The 21,529-nt window shown below is 45.7% G+C and overlaps 1 protein-coding gene across 2 annotated transcripts in view; it reads right to left on the bottom strand.

The window, feature by feature from the left end:
* Positions 1 to 13,067: 13,067 nt before the first annotated feature.
* GC (GC vitamin D binding protein) overlaps positions 13,068 to 21,529 on the bottom strand; it is a 34,011-nt gene continuing 25,549 nt past the window's right edge. Inside the window, exons 7-13 of one of the 2 annotated variants that reach the window (XM_035103095.2) lie at positions 20,531 to 20,660; positions 18,773 to 18,978; positions 16,709 to 16,841; positions 15,010 to 15,101; positions 14,416 to 14,548; positions 14,009 to 14,109; positions 13,068 to 13,213 (exon numbers count right to left, since the gene is read on the bottom strand). In XM_035103095.2, the coding sequence (XP_034958986.1) occupies positions 14,053 to 14,109; positions 14,416 to 14,548; positions 15,010 to 15,101; positions 16,709 to 16,841; positions 18,773 to 18,978; positions 20,531 to 20,660 (751 nt within the window). In that variant the 3' untranslated portion in view covers positions 13,068 to 13,213; positions 14,009 to 14,052. The remainder of the gene's footprint in view (positions 13,214 to 14,008; positions 14,110 to 14,415; positions 14,549 to 15,009; positions 15,102 to 16,708; positions 16,842 to 18,772; positions 18,979 to 20,530; positions 20,661 to 21,529) is intronic. The other variant, XM_035103094.2, reaches the window with a different exon arrangement.

Below are 21,529 nucleotides of genomic sequence, written 5' to 3'. Positions count from 1 at the left end.
TGGATAGGCTTGATCTTCTTGCAGTCCATGGGACCCTCAAGAGTCTCCTCCAGCACCATAATTCAAAAGCATCAATTCTTCGGCGATCAGCCTTCTTTATGGTCCAGCTCTCACTTCCATACATCACTACTGGGAAAACCATAGCTTTAACTATACGGACCTTTGTTGGATGACTAAGTTAGAGCCACTAATTTTAACTGGTCCACTTTGAGTAAAACTCAGTTGGCTACCACCCTCAATGTTGAGATGTTTAGACACATCACGTGAAAATGGCTTCAGAGAAACCTCCTTGGAGAAATAACATCTGAGGACAGTTCAGCACCCCCTGCTCCTTTGACTTAGCTCAGAACTTTAGATTATGTGTTTATATTCGAAGGCAAGAGACACAAATTATTTCCCTTAACTGGTGTTTCTCTAGCAACTCCCATTTCTTGTCTTTAAATGCAAGCTATCTTAACTAGGAGATGAGCTGGCCAGATAGCTTAAATTCTTTGGGTCAATAAGAAAACTTTTTTTTATTAAAAAAAAGCACCTCATCCACAAAGCATTATAGTTCGCTACCTTCAATAACTTTATATTAGGAAGGAATGAAATGCTAGGCATTCTAAGTATGAATGGTGGGTCTTTGAAGCTGTCCTTAGGCATAGGCTGACACATATCAGCAAAAGGAAAAAGGGCTTATGAGAGTTATTCGGTTCTTTCATAAGCTGCGTGCTTCATAAAACAATCTGGAGAAGATGGTTAAAAGCCATGCTGCCCTTAACAACAGGAATCTTCAACCTTTGGGGAGCTGGCCGGTTCTTTTGATCTCTGTATCAGGTCATGCGATCACATGGTACATCTCTTGATGGGTTATTCCACATCATTCTGCAGAGAGCGAAGCCACGTTTGTCCAAGGATTAGGGGGTTAGGGCTAAGGGCTATGGTCAGGGCTCCCCCCCCCCAGACTCAGTTCCAGCACCTCTCAGGTGGGCACCATTGCCATTATAAAAGAGCAAGGGAGGCGTTCGCGGCGAGTTCTGGCATCTCCTTTCTCTAGAAAAATGGCACTGATTATGGTAATGGTTAGGTGTAGACTTTGGGTTAAAGTAAAGGTAAAGGTGACCCCTGACCATTAGGTCCAGTCGCAGATGACTCCAGGGTTGCGGTGCTCATATTGCTTTACTGGCCGAGGGAGCCGGCATACAGCTTCCAGGTCATGTGGCCAGCATGACTAAGCCGCTTCTGGTGAACCAGAGCAGCACATGGAAACACCGTTTACCTTCCCACTGTAGCGGTACCTATTTATCTACTTGCACTTTGACGTGCTTTCGAACTGCTAGGTTGGCAGGAGCAGGGACCGAGCAATGGGAGCTCACCCCGTCACAGGGATTCGAACTGCTGACCTTCTGATTGGCAAGCCCTAGGCTCTGTGGTTTAACCCACAGCGCCACCCTTGACTTTGGGTTAGGTTAGGCTTTAATTTCTAAACAACAAGAACAATGCAGCTGGGAGAAGGATAGGCCAGAGAGTTTTCACCCAACAAACACAGAAAGACCTTAGAGATGTGATCTCCCCACTATGTTTTGGTTTCATAACATTTTGTTGCATGCCACCCCAATCTCCAAGTGGTGAGTGGCGCCAGGGGTTCCAAGCACTTACCCAGGGTTCAGTTCCCTTGGAATGAGGGACAGCAGAGACTGTGGTGTTTTTATGATGTATGGTTTCACATATATACAACCTGAGCCTATGATGGAGGGGCTTTGTCATGGGCTGGTTGGATGCAGATGAAAGGTGGGAGGAACCAGCTGGGGAACCACCAAGGGAAGAAAGCTCAGGACTTGGGGAGTGGTGGTGGGACAATGATGAGTGGTCACGGGGAGTAGACTGGGAGGAGGAGGAGGTGTTGGAAGCTGAGGAGGTAACAGGGCTTAATGAGCTGGGAGAGTCTGTGGCAGAGAGAAGTCCAGTATCAGAGGCAGAAGCTGAAGCAGGAGGGTAGGAGGAGGGAAGCCAAGAGGCAGAGAGGAGTCCGGCTGGTGAAGAGTCACAGATGTCTCCCTCTTCTGCTGCAACCAGCTCCCCTCTGCACCGACTCCCAGAACCAGGAGAGGCATGAAAAGGGTGGAGCAAAGACAGGCGTCATGCAAATCTAGTCCCTGGTTGCTTGGAAGACCTCAAGAGCCTCAGACCACAGAGGCAGGGCATAGCCTTCATGGCTAGTAGCCATTGATAGACTTACCTTGGATTTGTCTAACTCTCTTTTAATGCCACCCAAGTTGGTGGCCATCACTACTTCTTGTGGGAGCAAATTCCATAGTTCCATGGTCTTCCAAGCTGGACCTGAGCTCAACAGCATGCTCCCCTCCAGTAACTAGTATTCCGAAGCATCCTGCCTCCAACAGTGAAGAGAGAACTGAGCCATTTCCCCGGCATTTGGACATCCTGCCATAGGATCATGGAAACAGCAGTCTGCACACTTCCTCAGCATGCTCCGAGCCAGACTTTTCCTTTCAATATCTAGCTCCATGACCCGTGATATCTTAGAAGCCCAAGGAGCTGACTGTAAGGTGACATTTAACTTGATAGCTTGGCCTTTGCTATTAATAAAACATAACATTACTTCAGCGGTGCAAATCCTGATCCTTCAGATCATCCGAACCCACTGCAAAAATAGAAGAAGAAAAAAGTTGGGGGCGGAGGGAGACAGACTATAAAGAGAAGGTGCCAAAAAAAGCTTACGCGAGTGTTTGCTGTCAAACAAAACTTTGTGCCAGACGTCCCAAACCGAAACATTACAAGATCACAAGGCTTCTTTTTTCAGGAGAGCCTCTGAGTGAGGCACTTAAGCACCAGTATTATTCCCAGGTGGGTTGCAATAGGTGTTAATTGAATTCCATTTGCATTTAATGGTGTAACTACCAAATCTGCCCCTTCCAAAATAATACACAACACTGAAATGCAGCAACCCTTCAGAATTCGTGCGTTTCTGAATTTTGCAGTTCAGTTCTCTGGCCAAGTAATGTGTACAGTTAAGCATACCTTGGGGCAATGTGTACACAATAATGCATCTGTTGGTGAAAGTAACATACCCAACTGCATTGTGTTAGAGAATATTGCTTTGCAAAACTGAGCTGGATTGAACTAACCCGTTCTACTAGCAGAAGCCAGTGCAAGGACTCCAGCTAGTGCAATAGGACTTTTTTTGCTCTCCTCCCTGCACGCCTCCCACAAATCTACTCGGGGTGGGGGTGGGGGTGGGAGAAACCCCTGGAATGGGGCATGGTGAGGTGGAGGAGCAGGAGGACACTTCTATTCTCACAACATCCCAGTGAAGTAGATTTGGCTGAGATATAGTGACAGGTCCAAGCACTCATGGCTGAGTGGGGATTTGAACTCAGGTCTCTCCAAAGTTAGATCAGTGTTCTGTCAGGCAAATGTTTGAAGGGATTTGCAGTGCCCTGTTGTAAAGGGAAGAACCCAACACTGTACTGAGAAGAAGAAGAAGAAGAAGAAGAAGAAGAAGAAGAAGAAGAAGAAGAAGAAGAAGAGGAGGAGGAGGAGGAGGAGGAGGAGGAGTTTGGATTTGATATCCCGCTTTATCACTACCAGAAGGAGTCTCAAAGTGCCTAACAATCTCCTTTTCCCTTCCTCCCTCACAACAAACACTCTGTGAGGTGAGTGGGGCTGAGACACTTCAAAGAAATGTGACTAGCCCAAGGTCACCCAGCAGCTGCATGTGGAGGAGCGGGTATGCAAACCCGGTTCACCAGATTAAGAGTCTACTGCTCTTAACCACTACACCACACTCGTGCTCAATCAGCACAAGCATTTCCGCTTGCCCAACGAGAAGAGGGGAGTTTGGCAGGTGCCCTCCTTTTCCTGCCTATTGGAGGAAGAGTGAGATATAAACTTAATGAACCAATGTTTATTTCCATCTACAGTCATACCTTGGGTTACGACCGCTTCAGGTTGTGCCTTTTTGGGTTGCGCCCCGTGCTGAACCCGGAAGTCCCAGAATGGGTTACTTCCGGGTTCCAGCACTCGCGCATGCGCAGAAGCGCTAAATCATGCTTTGCGCATGCGCAGAAGCGCCAAATCGCGACCCGCGTGTGCGCAGATGCCGTGCTGCGGGTTGCAAACGCTGCAGGTTGCAAACGTGCCTCCCGCACGGATCACGTTCGCAACCCGAGCGTCCACTGTATATACTAATAGAAAAGCCACCTCCAGGCTTCTAATTCTTCTGAAGCTCAAATGAAACCATCAGCACTGAAGAAGAAGCTATCTGCAGGCATGTTGGGGAGTGTGAGGGACAGAAACTATAGACAGCCGCCTCCCATCTTAACCACAAGCTCTTCCCCAAGCGCAAGTGGGAGCGGGGAGGGGGATGTCTCTAGCGAGGAATCAGGAAGTAGGAGCCAGGGCTCGGGCAAGGTAGCTGAGCCAAGGCGCCGCTTGGGAACGGAAGGGGGAAGCAGGGAAGCAGCGGGAAGAAGACCGATCCCAGCGACCCCGGAATTGCGCAGGAAACGTCGTGGGCGGAGATTTAGTACCCCCAGGCTACTTTGCTGGAGGAAAACGCGGGAATCTCCATTCGGAGGTTCTGCACCCGACTGACAACATGTACATAGCACTGTTTCAGCACTGTAAATAGACTGCACTAAATAAAAAGCTAAAATGCAGAGCTGTGAGGAGTCGTTACTCTGAAGTAGCCACCAGCGCCACTGTGAGAGGGAGACTGGACCCCAAGGGTGGCAAGAGAACAGCTTTAGGAAAAAGCTCTAAGAACGAACCCTCCCCAAATGTCCAACAAGAACTGAGCATGCTCAGGGGCCACAAGATGCTGGGTATGTGTTGGGCTGATGGTGTGGGGGGGCATGGCTGGCGTGCTAAACAGGAATACTTCACAGTGCAACATTTTGTTGCAGTTCCTACTTGTACCACGGAAGGAAAAGTGACCCAGGACCCAGGCAGGGCTGTTGTTGCCCCCCAACTTGGCCTGTTGGGAAGCCTAGGGCAGTCACACATCTATTACTATGTGCCCAGTGATTGGTTGACATAGGGAGCTGAGGAACAGCAATATTCAGAGGAAGCTTTGCTGAACGGAACAGTGCAGGGATGTGAAAAAGCTTCACCTGTAGGCTTCTGCCTGTTCTGCCGCTGTCAAAGGCCCAACGCCTCTATCCACCGGAGACAATAAAAGGCTATTTAATAAAACATCCCTTTAAAAGAACAAAAGAAACAAACCTTAGTTACAAACGAGCCACATTTATAGGTCTAAGCAAGTTAATGTTTGATGCATTGATAAACCAAGCTATTCTTCCCACACTTTGAACCGCCCTTTTGCGATATGAGACCGGGGTGGAAAGGCCATTATTTTAATAAATGATGGAAGTGTTGTTAAGAAATGACAAATGGCATTTTTCTCTTTCTCCCTCTCTCCGTTCATGCGATCCTCACTTCCCATGTGATGCCTTATGGTCTCTGAGAAACTCTACGGACATGGACCCTGTGTAAAAAGTCAGGATGGAGAGGCAAATTTTATGCCAGCAATAAATGCTTCCATTTAGATGTCTTTGCCTACTCAGCAGGCGGTTATTGATGAGAATTTGAAAAGCAGCTGAAAGATACATGAGCAAGAATCGCACTGAATGCAACTGTGAATTTATCACCTGCTTCCCATGTGATTTTTTTTTTCATAACTGCCTAGCCTAAACAGTGATGTTAGAGCACTTAAAACCAATGGCTTCAAGGAACCACGGGTGCCAACTTGAATAAACTTGCCCATCAACTTTGGGCCCCCCGGCCCCCACTAATATTTTATTGGGGGGGGGCCTGAAGTCCCCTTGGCCCCTAGGCGTTGGCTCCTATGGTTCCAAATGCCACATTTTCTCACTTAAAGATTAATCTGTAGGGATCAGAGAAATGTCAGCCCCCAAAGAAAAATGGTAAAAAAGTAAGAAAATGTGGCCAGGAATGCTTGGAGGAAAGGAGTCAAAATGCTCTTATTAAGTATCAAGGTCTCCGAGAACATGCTGTTCAGAAGCTTATACAAAACACTGCACCTAGCCTTTTTTTTGTTTAAAAAACACACACACACAACTTCAGAACGAATTAAGAAAATCTGTTTTCCCCCACAGCCATGGGAAAGGGATAAACTAGGGACAAAGAGATGAGTTCTCTAAAAATCAGTTGCTTCTAAAAGTCAACACATTATGTTGTCATATTTGCACCCCCCAAAAAAACCCCTCCCCATACAAGTTAAACTTAAGTGGAGGCATAGCTTAAGCTCTCCGTCATACCCTCACAATCTCCTGTTCTCACATCAGATTTCCAAGGAGACAGCAAGCCCCCACAAAAAGTTTTTTTCTTCTGAGTCTAAACTATAGTTCTCTGCATCTTTTCTCAGTCTGCCTCAAACTGCTACTCTATTCTTTTCACACAGAGATCCAGCTTGGTTTCCCCATCCTTTACTGTCAGCTCTTTGATAGTTCTGTCCCAAGAAGCAATTGGCCAGCTCGTGCACTGTGGTCTAAACCACAGAGCCTAGGGCTTGCCGATCAGAAGGTCGGCGGTTCGAATCCCCACGACGGGGTGAGCTGCCGTTGCTCGGTCCCAGCTCCTGCCCACCTAGCAGTTTGAAAGCACGTCAAAATGCAAGTAGATAAATAGGTACTGCTCCAGCAGGAAGGTAAACGGCGTTTCCGTGCGCTGCTCTGGTTTGCTAGAAGCAGCTTAGTCATGCTGGCCACATGACCCAGAAGCTGTAGGCTGGCTCCCTCGGCCAATAACGCGAGATGAGTGCCGCAACCCCAGAGTCGTCCGCAACTGGACCTAACGATCAGGAGTCCCTTTACCTTTATAGTTCCCATGGCAACATATCACCCCTAATTTTGCCCAACAAAAGAAAATACTTGCTAGGCCAGGCCAGGGCTACCAAGATATATAGGATCATGCTGTACTTCTCCCAACTGATCCTGTTTGTGCCTGGAGATCCTGCATGTCTCCCAGGGATTTCCTTATGATTTCAATCTCCTTTGAAATGTCCCATGCTGTTTTCGGTAGAACATTACCTTGGTGCCCTGTAGGGCTTTTCAAATACTTTCTTCCTATATTGAATATCTGAGAATCATAGAACTGGGAGGGACCTGTCAGCCCCCACTTGCCAATGCAGGAAATTCACTTCTTCAGCATTCCAGATAGGTTGAACATCCAGATTCTGCCTTTAAAAAGGGTTCTTTGCTATTTCCACTCCACTTGCTTTCAAATCAGAAGGTCTTTTTCTTATTGTGCATTCATAAGAAAAGTGAAGGGGGAATGCACTGGAATGTAGACAGGTAACACTTGCTTTGATGCAACATCATCTAACCACCGTGCAAGCAAATCAGGATGATTGCTCAATAAACAGGTTGTCTGGAAGTGCTTTCAAAGACTGGGGAAAGTGGCCCTTCCAAATGGTTGCTGTGCTGTTCTATCACTCCTTCCATAAATTAGAACTTATGCACAGCTACCATGGTCCACTGTGAGATTTATCCATAATGTCTGCTTTATTCAAGCTGGTAACATTGACCATGGACAACAATACATTGAAAGTAGATGCTCAATGACCTCTGGAACACTCTCCAACAGCCTTAGGACTTAGCTACATTAGCAAAAAAAAAAGCGTTTAAAATGCATTATAGACATGCAACACCAGAAGGTCCTGTAGAGCACAAAACATTTCTATGTGATTTTACATAGAAGTTTCCCCCCTTTTGTTATAATAGTTTAATTTATGACTTATTTTTAGTGCTCCCCCATATGTAGATTCACCCCTACGTACCCTTTGGCAACTTCTAATCTAGAAGGGGACGACAGAGGACGAGATGGTTGGACAGTGTTCTCGAAGCTACAAACATGAGTCTGACCGAACTGCAGGAGGCAGTGGAAGACAGGAATGCCTGGCGTGCTCTGGACCATGGGGTCACGAAGAGTCAGACACGACTAAATGACTAAACAACAACAACAATCTATTTGCTCTTGTGGTCTCCATCTCGACCTCTGAGTTCTTAGCCACCTCCTCCTCTCTTGATGCAATTGACTCTTATATCAGAGTGGAATTTTGCAGAGGTTTTACAGTTTCTTGCATGATGAATTCTGCATTCAAAATTGGGAAAGGAGTACGACAAGGTTGTATATTGTCTCCCTGCTTATTTAACTTATATGCAGAATTCATCATGCGAAAGGCTGGACTAGATGAATCCCAAGCCGGAATTAAGATTGCTGGAAGAAATATCAACAACCTCAGATATGCAGATGACACAACCTTGATGGCAGAAAGCGAGGAGGAATTAAAGAACCTTTTAATGAGGGTGAAAGAGGAGAGCGCAAAATATGGTCTGAAGCTCAACATCAAAAAAACCAAGATCATGGCCACTGGTCCCATCACCTCCTGGCAAATAGAAGGGGAAGAAATGGAGGCAGTGAGAGATTTTACTTTCTTGGGCTCCTTGATCACTGCAGATGGTGACAGCAGTCACGAAATTAAAAGACGCCTGCTTCTTGGGAGAAAAGCAATGACAAACCTAGACAGCATCTTAAAAAGCAGAGACATCACCTTGCCGACAAAGGTCCGTATAGTTAAAGCTATGGTTTTTCCAGTAGTGATGTATGGAAGTGAGAGTTGGACCATAAAGAAGGCTGATCGCCGAAGAATTGATGCTTTTGAATTATGGTGCTGGAGGAGACTCTTGAGAGTCCCATGGACTGCAAGAAGATCAAACCTATCCATTCTTAAGGAAATCAGCCCTGAGTGCTCCCTGGAAGGACGGATCGTGAAGCTGAGGCTCCAATACTTTGGCCACCTCATGAGAAGAGAAGAATCCTTGGAAAAGACCCTGATGTTGGGAAAGATTGAGGGCACTAGGAGAAGGGGACGACAGAGGACAAGATGGTTGGACAGTGTTCTCGAAGCTACGAACATGAGTTTGACCAAACTGCGGGAGGCAGTGCAAGACAGGAGTGCCTGGCGTGCTATGGTCCATGGGGTCACGAAGAGTCGGACACGACTAAACGACTAAACAACAACAACAGTTTCTTGCATATGAGCCAACTCCCAGGGGCTAAGGACCCTTCGTCCCCTCCATAAAATATTTAAGGGGGTTGGAGGAGGCAAAGATGATGGGCATTGCCATTCAAATGGTGCCTTGCATGCCGTATTGTATGATACAATAGAGCATTGCACTATAAAGTGTTATATACCATAAAAACAATGCAATTGTTTGTCCAGGGGCAGGTACCACAAAAAAGGAGCATTGCTGATAAATGGAATATATTGAGACTATGCACAACAGACTCCAGAGCACAGCAAAGCATCCAGGACAAAACCTGCCTTACTGTTAGGCAGCTAGAGGTGAGCCAGACACTCTCCATAATGAATTCAAGCAGTGGATCAGAGCTTCTCTAAGCTTTCCTTTTGCCCGAAAGAGAAGAGACAGAGGAAGACTAGAGCTGTGACCTGCAGCTGTTATTTCACAGATAGTGCAATGTTGCCATCTGCAGGCTAAAACAACAACAACAAGAAGAGTTTGGATTTGATATCCCGCTTTATCACTACCCGAAGGAGTCTCGAAGTGGCTAACATTCTCCTTTCCCTTTCTCCCCCACAACAAACACTCTGTGAGGTGAGTGAAGCTGAGAGACTTCAGAGAACTGTGCCTATCCCAAGGTCACCCAGCAGCTGCATGTGGAGGAGCGGAGACGCGAACCCGGTTCACTAGATTACGAGTCTACCTCTCTTAACCGCTACACCACACTGGCTCTCAGTACAAAGCAATAAGAATACACATTTCTTCATGAAATAAAGCTAGGTTTATTAAGGCTTTGGTGGACAAGAGATCTCTTCAAGAATCCTAGGAATCTGATATTCTAGTGCAAGCCCTTACTGGAAACTTAGGTTTTGTTTTAGGGCTGTAAACCACTGCAGCACATTTCACTACACTAGGGAAAACTGTGGCCAGATGATTTGTGTCCTTCTCTCTCTACTGTCCAGATATGTGGAAGTGGAACTTCATGGCCTCCCCCCTCTTTTACAAACCTATATCCCACCTTTCCTCCAAGGAGCACTAGGTGGTGTACGTACCTATCTTCCTACCCATTTTATGCTCACAAAAACCCTGTGAGGTAGGTGAGTGACTGTCTCAAGGTCACCTAGTGAGCTTGATGGCTGAACGAGAATTTAAACCCTGGCCTCCATGGTCCAAGGGATGCGGGTGGCGCTGTGGGTTAAACCACAAAGCCTAGGGCAGGAATCCCCAAACTTCAGCCCTCCAGATGTTTTGGACTACAATTCCCATCTTCCCTGACCACTGGTCCTGTTAGCTAGGGATCATGGGAGTTGTAGGCCAAAACATCTGGAGGGCCGCAGTTTGGGGATGCCTGGCCTAGGGCTTGCCAATCAGAAGGTTGGCGGTTCGAATCCCCGTGACGGGGTGAGCTCCCATTGCTCAGTCCCTGTTCCTGCCAACCTAGCAGTTCAAAAGCACATCAAAGTGCAAGTAGATAAATAGGTACCTCTCCAGCGGGAAGGTAAACGATGTTTCCGTGTGCTGCTCTGTTTTGCCAGAAGCGGCTATGTCATGCTGGCCACATGACCCGGAAGCTGTACGCCGGCTCCCTCGGCCCATAAAGTGAGATGAGCACCACAACCCTAGAGTCGTCCGCGACTGGACCTAATGGTCAGGGGTCCCTTTACCTTTACCTCCATGGTCCTGGTCCAGCACTCAAAACACTAGACCACACTGGGTCTTCTTTTTATGGTTGTCTTTAAATAGACCTGGACCAGACAGTCCTCCAAACAGGTTATTTCTTCAAATAGGGACCTGGTGATAGAATGAGGCCTGTCTGTCTTTGCATGCAGTACATGGGGCTCAGTTTCTGCCAACAGCAGCAACTTTGACTCAACATAGCTCTGCTTCTTGTGTCCCAAAAGCTTACAGATTCCTCAAACCATGGGAATGGCTAAATTGAGACGTGTTTCATAATAAGGGCTGAGCTCCTTTTCCAATGCTGATTTGTATGGTACAAGTCAACACATATTAAGTACCTTTAGTCTGAGCTGATTAACCTTTTGGACCCAGATATACAAACAATGTGAGTGGGAAGGTCTGTTGCCCCTCCTTCCTCCCTGGTTCATTTTCTGCTGGCTGGTCTTCTGGCTTGCCTTACATAGATGTTGGGAAGTCTTCCAGAACTCAGAGGGCCTATTCCATTTTCCTTGTGGCATATTGAGATACATCTCCTATCTCAAAACCTGTCCTGCATTCTGAAGTTTGATATTTGGGATGAAATACTTAGGGGTGGTGTCACTTACCTCTGAAATTTACATGCTACCAGAAACATTCTTTCCCGAAATCTGCCTCTGATGAAAGGGGACTTCAGTTTTGGACAGTATGCTAGCTCAGGAGGTGTGCATCAGATCAGCTCTTCAAATCAGAATCCACAAAGAACAAGTTCCACAAGCATGCCTACCGTATTTCCTCTTGAGGTTAGATTGGTAGCTGCTTGGAGCAGGGCCTTTTCAGTGGTGGCTTCAATTGCCCCTATGTACTGTGGACAGTCCTGCTCCTGTTCCTGTTGTTGTCTTTTAGAAAAAAAGTTTGAGGATGCCTTTTTTATTTTATTTAATGCGGACACATGCATTAGCCCTCAACCTTTCCCCCAGGTCTCTGGAAATGTAGCAAGAAGCACACATCTTACCTCTAGCACATGGGCAGGCAAACTAAGGCCTGGGGGCCAGATCCGGCCCAATCGCCTTCTAAATCCAGCCCACGGACGGGCTGGGAATCAGCATGTTTTTACATGAGTAGAATGTGTCCTTTTATTTAAAATGCATCTCTGGGTTATTTGTGGGGCATAGGAATTTGTTCACCCCCCCCAAATATAGTCCAGCCCCCCCCAAGGTCTGAGGGACAGTCGACTGGTCCCCTGCTGAAAAAGTTTGCTGACCCCTGCTCTAGCACATAAAAAATGTGTGTGGATTACTAGGCCACAGCTGGATATATAGTGTAAAGCAGGCATCCCCAAACCTCAGCCCTCCAGATGTTTTGGACTACAATTCCCATCATCCCTGACCACTGGTCCTGTTAGCTAGGGATCATGGGAGTTGTAGGCCAAAACATCTGGAGGGCCGCAGTTTGGGGATGCCTGGTGTAAAGCAGCTTTACCCAACCTGGTGTCCTCCAGGTATTTTTGATTACAACTCAAGGATGATGTGAGCTGTACAATGGTATCTCGGTTTATGAACACAATTGGTTCCGGAAGTCTGTTCATAAACTGAAGCGATCATAAACTGAAGCGAACTTTCCCATTGAAAGTAATGGAAAGTGGATTAATCCGTTCCAGACAGGTCTGCGGAGTACTCAACCTGAAGCGTACTTAACCCGAAGCATGGGTGTAATTGGTTCCGGAAGTCTGTTCATAAACTGAAGCGTTCATAAACTGAAGCGAACTTTCCCATTGAAAGTAATGGGAAGTGAATTAATCCGTTCCAGATGGGTCCGCGGCGTTCGTAAACCGAAAATTCATAAACCGAGGTGCTCGTAAACCGAGGTTCCACTGTAGTTCAAAACATCTGGAAAGCGCCAGCTAGGGAAAGGCTGATGAAAAGCTGGTGGGAAAGAACCTCTGGCAAGCACTGACATATCAATAGATACTAAAGTACATAAGATGGCCACTATTTTCACCTGAGGTAGGTCTGCCTGGCTACATCACCTTCTGGGCTTTGTTGTCCCATGAGTTTTCTATTTTTATTTTGACAGCGTTTTGAATCTGTTGTCTAGCATGATGATGCTTTTTCCATCACTCCTTTTCTGGCTCAGTTCCCTTGTCTGCAAAATGGGTGATTTTGTGTGTGTGTGTGTGTGTGAAGCTGAATCACAACTGCAAAGCATTTCACCCTCTGAAGCAAAAGAGCTATACAAACAACATTAAGTAGAATTCGTGAATTATAATGAATGGGATTTTTTAAAAAAATCATTTCTAGGTGTGCACTTAGAGAACTCCCCCCCCTCAAGGCTCCCCCCCCACCTGTATTGAAACAACCACAAGGCTGGAAATATGAATACAGCTTTTATTAAGATGCCAATATGCCCTAGTCTTGTTTCTAGAAAACTAGACAGAGGTCAGCAGTGTTGACTCAGCAAAATCTAGGGTCTGTGTGCAATCTGAAGTCACAGAAAGTCTTTTCGTGCTGCACCTGCAAATATGAAAAAGAACGTTTCTTTCACGGGTATGGGAAAGGGATGAATTAATTAGCAAAGATATGCTTGGGCAGTGTTAGCAATGGAGACCAAATACATGATCAGCCTAAAGGATTTGCCATGCTAAACTTTTAATTCTCAGTCGCTTGCAATAGCACAGGTGTAGCATCCTATCATGAACGAGCCAGCCCCCAGTGAAGGCTTGCAGCCAGCTCCCAGGGAAGACTTGCAGCTAGCCCCCAGTGAAGGTTTGCAGTCAAATGAAGAAAGAAGCCAGGAACAGAGAGGGTTAACTGCCATGCAGGATGAGCTTCGGCTAGTGTCAACTCCCCCGCCCTTTGGCATGCCGGTTGATCAGGGAATGGCGGGGAGCCAGCCGGAACCCAATCAATGCTCTCTGGAAGTGCCAATTGGCGTGGACAGATAAGGAAGCAGTTCATCAGAACAAGATGAGATGGGTGCTGAGCCAATCCCTCTTAAGAATAGGCTAAGGGGAGGGCTGTTAGACAGAAAACAAAGCAAAAGGCGCAAAGTGAGAAAGTTCAATATTTTATGTAACCGGAAGAGGTCTTCAGAAGGGTCATCTTGATTGATGATGGAAGAGGCTGCGTTAAAGCCATCTGAAGCCATCTGTTTGTTTTTGACAATAAATCATCCTTTTTAATTAACAGCCGGGGACTGGACTCCTGACACATCCCAAAGAGATGTTAGTGAAATAAAAACTTCTCAGTGCATACATAGGCACAACACTGTACCCTGCATACAGAGTCTATTTTTGCTTTCCTACCTACCTGAGCCTTCCCCGCTCTAGAAGACACAAATCATATTCTCACAATTAGTTCTGGGCCAAGCAGTCATCACTGGTGCATGTGTAAGCCACTTCACTTTGAACCTGAAAATGGGGGGGGGGGGGGTGTTTCAAAACTCAATTTTATAGAATTGCCATTTCAAAAAGTGAAAATCTGGACACAAAAGGTCGTTGAGCTTTTTTGGGGGCAAAGCTGTTGCGAAATCTCAGAAGAGAATGAAGTTTTTATTTTTTTATGAAATTTGCCAAAATTTAGACTTCTGACGTCGGTTGCCATGCATCCGGACATACAGTTCCAAGACACTTCAGTGATGTCTGAAGTAGGTCCTAGAAACCAGAAATCCAAGGGCTGATTCCTTGAATTGCTAAGCTGGAGAGACGGCTCCTTACCTTCAACCCGCAGTACGACGGAGGTGCGTTCAAATGGCAGCAGGTGGATGCAAACGTAGCCCTTTGCTCGACGAGCCCAGAAATGGTATCTTCAGAGGCACTGGGAAGTGCCTTGTGATAGTGTTCTCTTAGCCTGCAGAATGGGCATAATATCTGGTTTAAGAAGGCCTTGCATATTGCAATTTTTTTGGGGGAGGGGTGACTTATTCGATATGTGTTTCATGAGGCACTGCTAAGCCAATGGACTATATTGCTACATAGTGGATTTTTTATAGGAATTTTTTTATTTTGTTTCGACTACGGCAGACCAACACGGCTACCTACCTGTAACTGAGATCAGGAACACTTACTTCCGGGTTTTTGGCGTTTGGGAGCCGATTTGTTCGTCAACTAAGCCATTTGAGAACCAAGGTTCCACTGTAGTCATAATACACTGGGTTCAATGGTGGCTGGGATCACCAAAGTCATTTCCCCCAGAACCCAGACTGCTTTCTGCCTCCTATTAATTTTTTTTATGCCGCGTGCATAACATTGAATGCCCACAAATTTCGGGCTTACTATACAACCACTCCTTATCTAGAAGGTAGCGCTCACCTCTTCTTGAAATCCAGGAAAGTGTGAGTTGTGTAAGCTCCGCACATTTCGTTTCCTTTTGAAAGCAATTCAAATAACTTCGTCGGTGGTTTCTGGAGTTCATAAGGAAAAGTGTAGAGCGGCAGTAATATTAAGCAGTATATAAGTGCTTTTTGAACAATAGTGAAATTCTGCAGTGCTGATGCCACCAGTGAAAAAACCTGTCTCCATGTCAAAGCAAGTCAAGAATGATCAGGCCATGTCTAAACTAAGTGGGTTCCATTTGCAGTACACTACTGGCGCTGTGGGCTAAACCACTGAGCCTAGGGCTTGCTGATCAGAAGGTTGGCGGTTTGAATCCCTGTGACGGGGTGAGCTCCCGTTGCTTGGTCCCAGCTCCTGCCAACCTAGCAGTTCAAAAGCACATCAAAATGCAAGTAGATAAATAGGAACCGCTATAGCGGGAAGGTGAACGGCGTTTCCATGTGCTGCTCTGGTTTGCCAGAAGCGGCTTTGTCATGCTGGCCACATGACCTGGAAGCTATACGCCGGCTCCCTCGGCCAATAATGCGAGATGAGCACGCAACCCCAGAGTCGGTCACGACTGGACCTAATGGTCAGGGGTCCCTTTACCTTTACTAGTTCTTTTAGCATTCCTTTTAGGGTAGGGATGGGGAACATGTGTGACCATACAGTCATTTGTCGGACTACAGTTACCATCATCCTTGACCATGCTGGCTGGGGCTGATGGGGGTTAGAGTCCAACATCTAGAAGCCCACATCACCCTCATATGCGATTTTTAATTTTTTTTTTAAAATGTGAAATGGGGAGCGGAAAGGGTTTTGTTTAGGGCAGTGTTTCATGTTAATATGCCATGCATCTTTTGGAGACCCTATGGAGGCAAAAGATCGCTTGTGACTGGCCCAAGGTAACTCAGTGAGATTCACAGTTGTGCGGGGATTTATCATAGAATCAGAGAGTTGGAAGGGACCACTAGGGTCATCTAGTCCAACCGCCCTCTTTTGCCCAACGTAGGGATTGAACCCATTATCCTGAAATTAAGATTGAGGTTGGATGGCCATCTGTCATGGATGCTTTAGTTGAGATTGCTGCAATGCAAGGGGTTGGACTCGATGAACCTTGGTGGATCACTTCCACCCCTATGATTCTAAGAGTCTCTTTCATATATCTGAAGGAGCATCTCCACCCCCATCGTTCTACCCGGAGACTGAGGTCCAGCGCCGAGGGCCTTCTGGCAGTTCCCTTGCTGCGAGAAGCCAAGTTACAGGGAACCGGGCAGAGGGCCTTCTCAGTAGTGGCACCTGGCCTGTGGCACGTCCTCCCACCAGATGTCAAAGAGAACAACAACTACCAGACTTTTAGAAGACATGTGAAGGCAGCCCTGTTTAGGGAAGCTTTTAATGTTTAATGGATTACTGTATTTTAATATTTTGTTGGAAACAGCCCAGAGTGGTTGGGAAAACTCAGCCAGATGGGCGAGGTATAAATAATTTATTATTATTATTATTATTATTATTATTATTATTATTATTATTATTTCAGACCGAGCTCTTTCAGGCTTTAAAACTAGGGCAACACTATATACGGAGCTGCTCTTGACATGCAACCTTCATCTGGTCCAAAATGCAGCTGCTAGATTACTGGCTGGGCTTCCGTTTAGAAATGAAAAGAAGCTTTCAGAACTATATTGCATCTTACCTTTCCTGCGAAACAAGCAGCGGGGTCCTCCGTGCTACAACAACTATTCGCCACTGTTAGGCTATCGTCATACAGAGCAACGAGAAGAGCTTCTGGTGCATATGTAAATGTCTGAGCAAAGCGGTGTATATAGCTGCAACAGAAAGAAAAACATCTCAGAACATTTTGCAGTTTGCACTAGCTCTTGCAACAGCACAGTTTGCAATAAAGGTAAAGGGGCCCCTGACCATCAGGTCCAGTCGTGTCCGACTCTGGGGTTGCGGCGCTCATCTCGCTCTATAGGCTGAGGGAGCTGGCGTTTGTCCGCAGACAGCTTCCGGGTCATGTGGCCAGCATGACAAAGCTGCTTCTGGCGAAACAGAGCAGCGCACGGAAACGCCGTTTACCCTCCCGCCGGAGTGGTCCCTATTTATCTACTTGCACTTTGATGTGCTTTTGAACTGCTAGGTGGGCAGGAGCTGGGACCGAGCAACGGGAGCTCACCCCGTTGCAGGGATTCGAACCGCCGACCTTCTGATCAGCAAGCCCACCTGGGTCCCTACAGTTTGCAATAGCTCTATGCTATTATAGAAGAAACTAACCAGGACTTTTATACTTCACGAATCAGTTCTTGAAAAGTTTGTTTTAGGAAGGAATTGGTTCCAGCTCATTCCTCACCTTACAAATGAATTAGTACCCAAGGCTCTGGATCAAGGCTGGTACTGTTCCCTTTCTATTTTAATTACTGGTATGGGTTTAACCAGTGCTTTTTTTCTAAAAATAAAATAAAATAAAAAATGTTTAGCGGCACTCTCATTTTCCTACTCATATTGAAATACTGCCCCTCAGTGAGGCCAAACTTAGATTCACAAAATGTTCCCCCCCCCCCGAAAAAATCACTGGGTTTAACAGATTTTACATATGTACAGTATATAGTTCTGATTTTATCAACGTTTAGCCTCTGTTCAGGGAGGCTTTTTAATGTTTAAGAGACTATTGTGTTTTATTTTTCTGTTGGAAGCCGCCCAGAGTGGCTGGGGAAACCCAGCCAGATGGGCGGGGTATAAATAATAAATTATTATTATTATTATTATTATTATTATTATTATTATTATTATTATTAGTTTTTAAATGATTGGTTTTGTTATGTGCTGAGCTGAATCATAGAACAATAAGATCCAGAATCAGCAGTCTGATTGGTCCGCAGGAGCCACCCAATCCAACTCCAGGTGGAAGTGAATCCGTAACCTGATTGGCCTGCAGGAGCAGCCAATCAGGCGGCTGGCAGAAGTGAATCCGCAACCTGATTGGCCTGCAGGAGCAGCCAATCAGGCTGCTGGCAGAAGTCAATCCACAAACTGATTGGCCCACAGGTGTAGCCTGAAGTAGCCAATCACGCAAAGCCCATTGTGTAAATAATGTATATAAGCAGATGGTTTTGGGGAAAGGGGATTCTTCTCTTCTTCTCCTTGTCATAGCTGCCAAGTTATCCCTTTTTTTAAGGGATTTTCCCTTATGCTGAATAGGCTTCCTCGTGAGAAAAGGGAAAACTTGGCAGCTATGCTCCTTGTTGACTACGAGCTGAATAAAGAGCATGAAATTCACTCTCGACTCTGAGTATATTTCAGGTTTCTTTGAGATATGTTTGTAGTGGTTCTTGTTTTTAACTGAAAGCTGCCTTGAGTCCTGTCCGTCCAGAGAAAAATACAAGTTGTGAAAATAAATAAACACATTCAGTTTCAGCTCCTGCATATCACAACGCACCATACCTTGCCTGGGATAACTTAAATGCTTTTCCTTGGTGCCTAAGGCCCCCAGTCTCTTTCACAAGCACCCCAAGTCCTGCCCTTGATGAATTAAGAAATACCCTGTTACCTCCAAGTTGGCTGGAAAATAAAAAAAGAATATAAATGGGTTCTCCCACTTTTTTGATGCAGGTTTATGTTGAAGTGGGAATTAAGGTCAGTTTGCAATTTTGAGTTTGGAACCAGCAGGTGTTGCCAATAATGAATAAGCACATTCAAATTGCAGCTAATTAAAAAGCTTATCTCTAGGAAAGTGTGTGTTTGGGAGGGGGACACTTACTTATAAATTTCCCGCTGTCTGCAGTCCACATTACACAGGCATTCGGGAGTCGGACTTGCAACATTTGAACTGTCGGTGTTCTTGTCCCATGGCAGCGAATATATGCACACGTATTTTTGCAAGGAGCAATCTCCTTGGCAACAGTTGTTAATTCTTTTATCCTGGGCTGAGAGTTTATTGCAGATTTTGGCAGTGTGGTTTGACACCTGGGGAGGAAAGACAGCCAATGATTTCGCAACAAAATGGAACCACGTGGAAAGGTGCCTTTCCTACTGTAGTAAGTTCCCCTCCTCCCTTGCCTCCATGTTTAAGGCTGCTTTGGAGGCATTCAGCCGGGGAGGAGAGTTAGTGGGAAGTAGAAGACAAAGACCTTCAGTCCTGGCAATTATTTCGTGGGGGCCAGACCTTGGTGACTGGGAAGCTGTTTTCTTGAATAAAGAGCTAACTTTTCTGCTTGTCTCTGCCTCTTGATTGCTGACCTACATCTGAACTAGCCCTGACATATACAGTGGTACCTCGGTTTTCAAAAGTCTCTGTTGAAGAACATTTTGGAATGCGAACACCAAAAACCCGGAAGGAAATGCTTTGGTTTTCGAATGAGCCTCGGAAGTCGAGCATGCCATATGGCTTACGTACTGAGTTTTCCGTACTGAGTTTTCCGTATTGAGTTTTCCTTATTGAGTTTTCCATTTTCGACCATTTCGGAACACGAACGGTCTTCCAGAATGGATTACGTTTGAAAACTGAGGTACCGCTGTACATGGTCCAAACCAAAAATTAACTGATTGAAGGATGCCTGCCTGCCTGCCTACTGGTAAACTTTTGGATATTCTTTTTTGGAATTCATAGACTCATTGCACTAAATCCACACTGGAATTAGTACTGGAAGTAAGGCTCATTGAAATATGTAGAACTTGCTTCCAGGTATATGAGAAGAACTAGCTGGCTCAATCTGTGTTACGTAGTCGGCATGATCACATGACACAGCTCTTCCTGTCTTGTACCATTTTGGAAATAGTGGAGGGTGGGATCACATGTCTGAATGCCCCATATAAAAATTGTTCTGCAGATGGAAAACCAGCACATAGAAGACTAGTTGAGAAGGCCCAGTTAAAGCCTTTCTTCCCTGATTTGCTACTTTTCTATGTGGAGCTGGAAGCGGTACAACCCAGCAAGAGCCACATATAATAATAATAATAATAATAATAATAATAATAATAATAATAAATAATAAATAATATATTATTTATACCCCGTCCATCTGGCTGGGTTTCCCCAGCCGCTCTGGGTGGCTTCCAACAGAAAAAAGAAATAAAATAATCTATTAAACATTAAAAGCCTCCCTAAACAGGGCTGCCTTCAGATGTCTTCTAAAAATCTGGTAGCTGTTTTTCCTTTGACATCTGATGGGAGGGCGTTCCACAGGGCAGGCGCCACCACCGAGAAGGCCCTCTGCCTGGTTCCCTGCAACTTGGCTTCTCGCAACGAGGGAACCGCCAGAAGGCCCCCCCACTGGACCTCAGTGTCTGGGCAGAACGATGGGGGTGGAGATGCTCCTTCAGGTATACTGGACCGAGGCTATTTAGGGCTATAAAGGTCAGCACCAACACTTTGAACTGTGCTCGGAAATGTACTGGGAGCCTGATTCTGCAGATAAGAGGACTCAGCCATTTCTGCTGGACACAGAATGCTCTACTATTTTCAACAGAATGACAACGGCCATCAATGGGAAATGGCCTTTTGCTCCTGAATGCTCACCTCCTTCTGGATGCAGTCTTCTTCCAATGAATCGCAGCACTTGGCAAGCACTTCAGAAGCATCTTCAGCGAGGGATAGGATATCCTCAACAGAAGCATTTGGAATTTTCTGAGTATATGTTATGAAATAGCTAGACATAGGCAGAAAAAAATAAGTGGGAATTTAAATTAGTGTAGCTATCCCGAAATGGTCCACCCACCCTTTCTAAGCAGCTTCAACTGCCAGCGGCAGAATATAGACGCCACAGATTGAGTTGAATACACAGTCTCTTTCTGATCTCTTCATTATTATTATTATTATTATTATTATTATTATTATTTGAATGTACTGTATATACTGCCCTATACCTGGAGGTCTCAGGGCGGTTCACAGAATTGCTGCAACATGCCTATTAGCCCTATTTATGGGCATTCTTGTCTGAAGCAGTGTAGGAAAGGTGTCAGTGGTTGGTTGCATTTCCCAAATCCTCTGATACTCTCTAACCTTCCCACATTTAGTGTGGTATATTCTAACCATGCTAAGTTAAATGTGTGACAAATCCCAGTCCCTAATATGTGTTCAGGCAATAATAGGTTTATTGTTATGATCTGGCTTCAGGCAGTGACCTGGACACAGTGGATGGGAGTACCAAAAAGTTTATAGAGGATCTATACCAGGGGTGACCAACTCCCAAGAGACTGTGATCTACTCACTGCAATAAGTGGCAGTGATCTACCCCTCTTTTGGGGGTTCAGGTCAAAGTTGTTGAGTTTTTTCAGGGAGGAGGTAAAATGTTGAGCTTTATTTAGGGGAGCCACAGTTGTTCAGCTTCTTTAGGGGGAGCCGATGATCTACCAGTGATTTACCGGTAGATCACCACCTACCTGTTGGATATGCCTGATTTATAATTTAGGGAACCTCTGGCCCAACTTGGGAGCTCCTGAGTGAAGCTGGCAACTCACAAAAGGTAGACTGTGGCTGTCCCAGTTTCTCATTTTTGCATTCTTAAATTCAGTTCTC

Source organism: Zootoca vivipara, chromosome 9 (assembly GCF_963506605.1).
Source record: "Zootoca vivipara chromosome 9, rZooViv1.1, whole genome shotgun sequence".
In the NCBI taxonomy this organism is placed as follows: domain Eukaryota; kingdom Metazoa; phylum Chordata; class Lepidosauria; order Squamata; family Lacertidae; genus Zootoca; species Zootoca vivipara.
The sequence above is the reverse complement of the archived record's forward strand: the minus strand, read 5'-3'. Positions and strand labels throughout refer to the sequence as shown.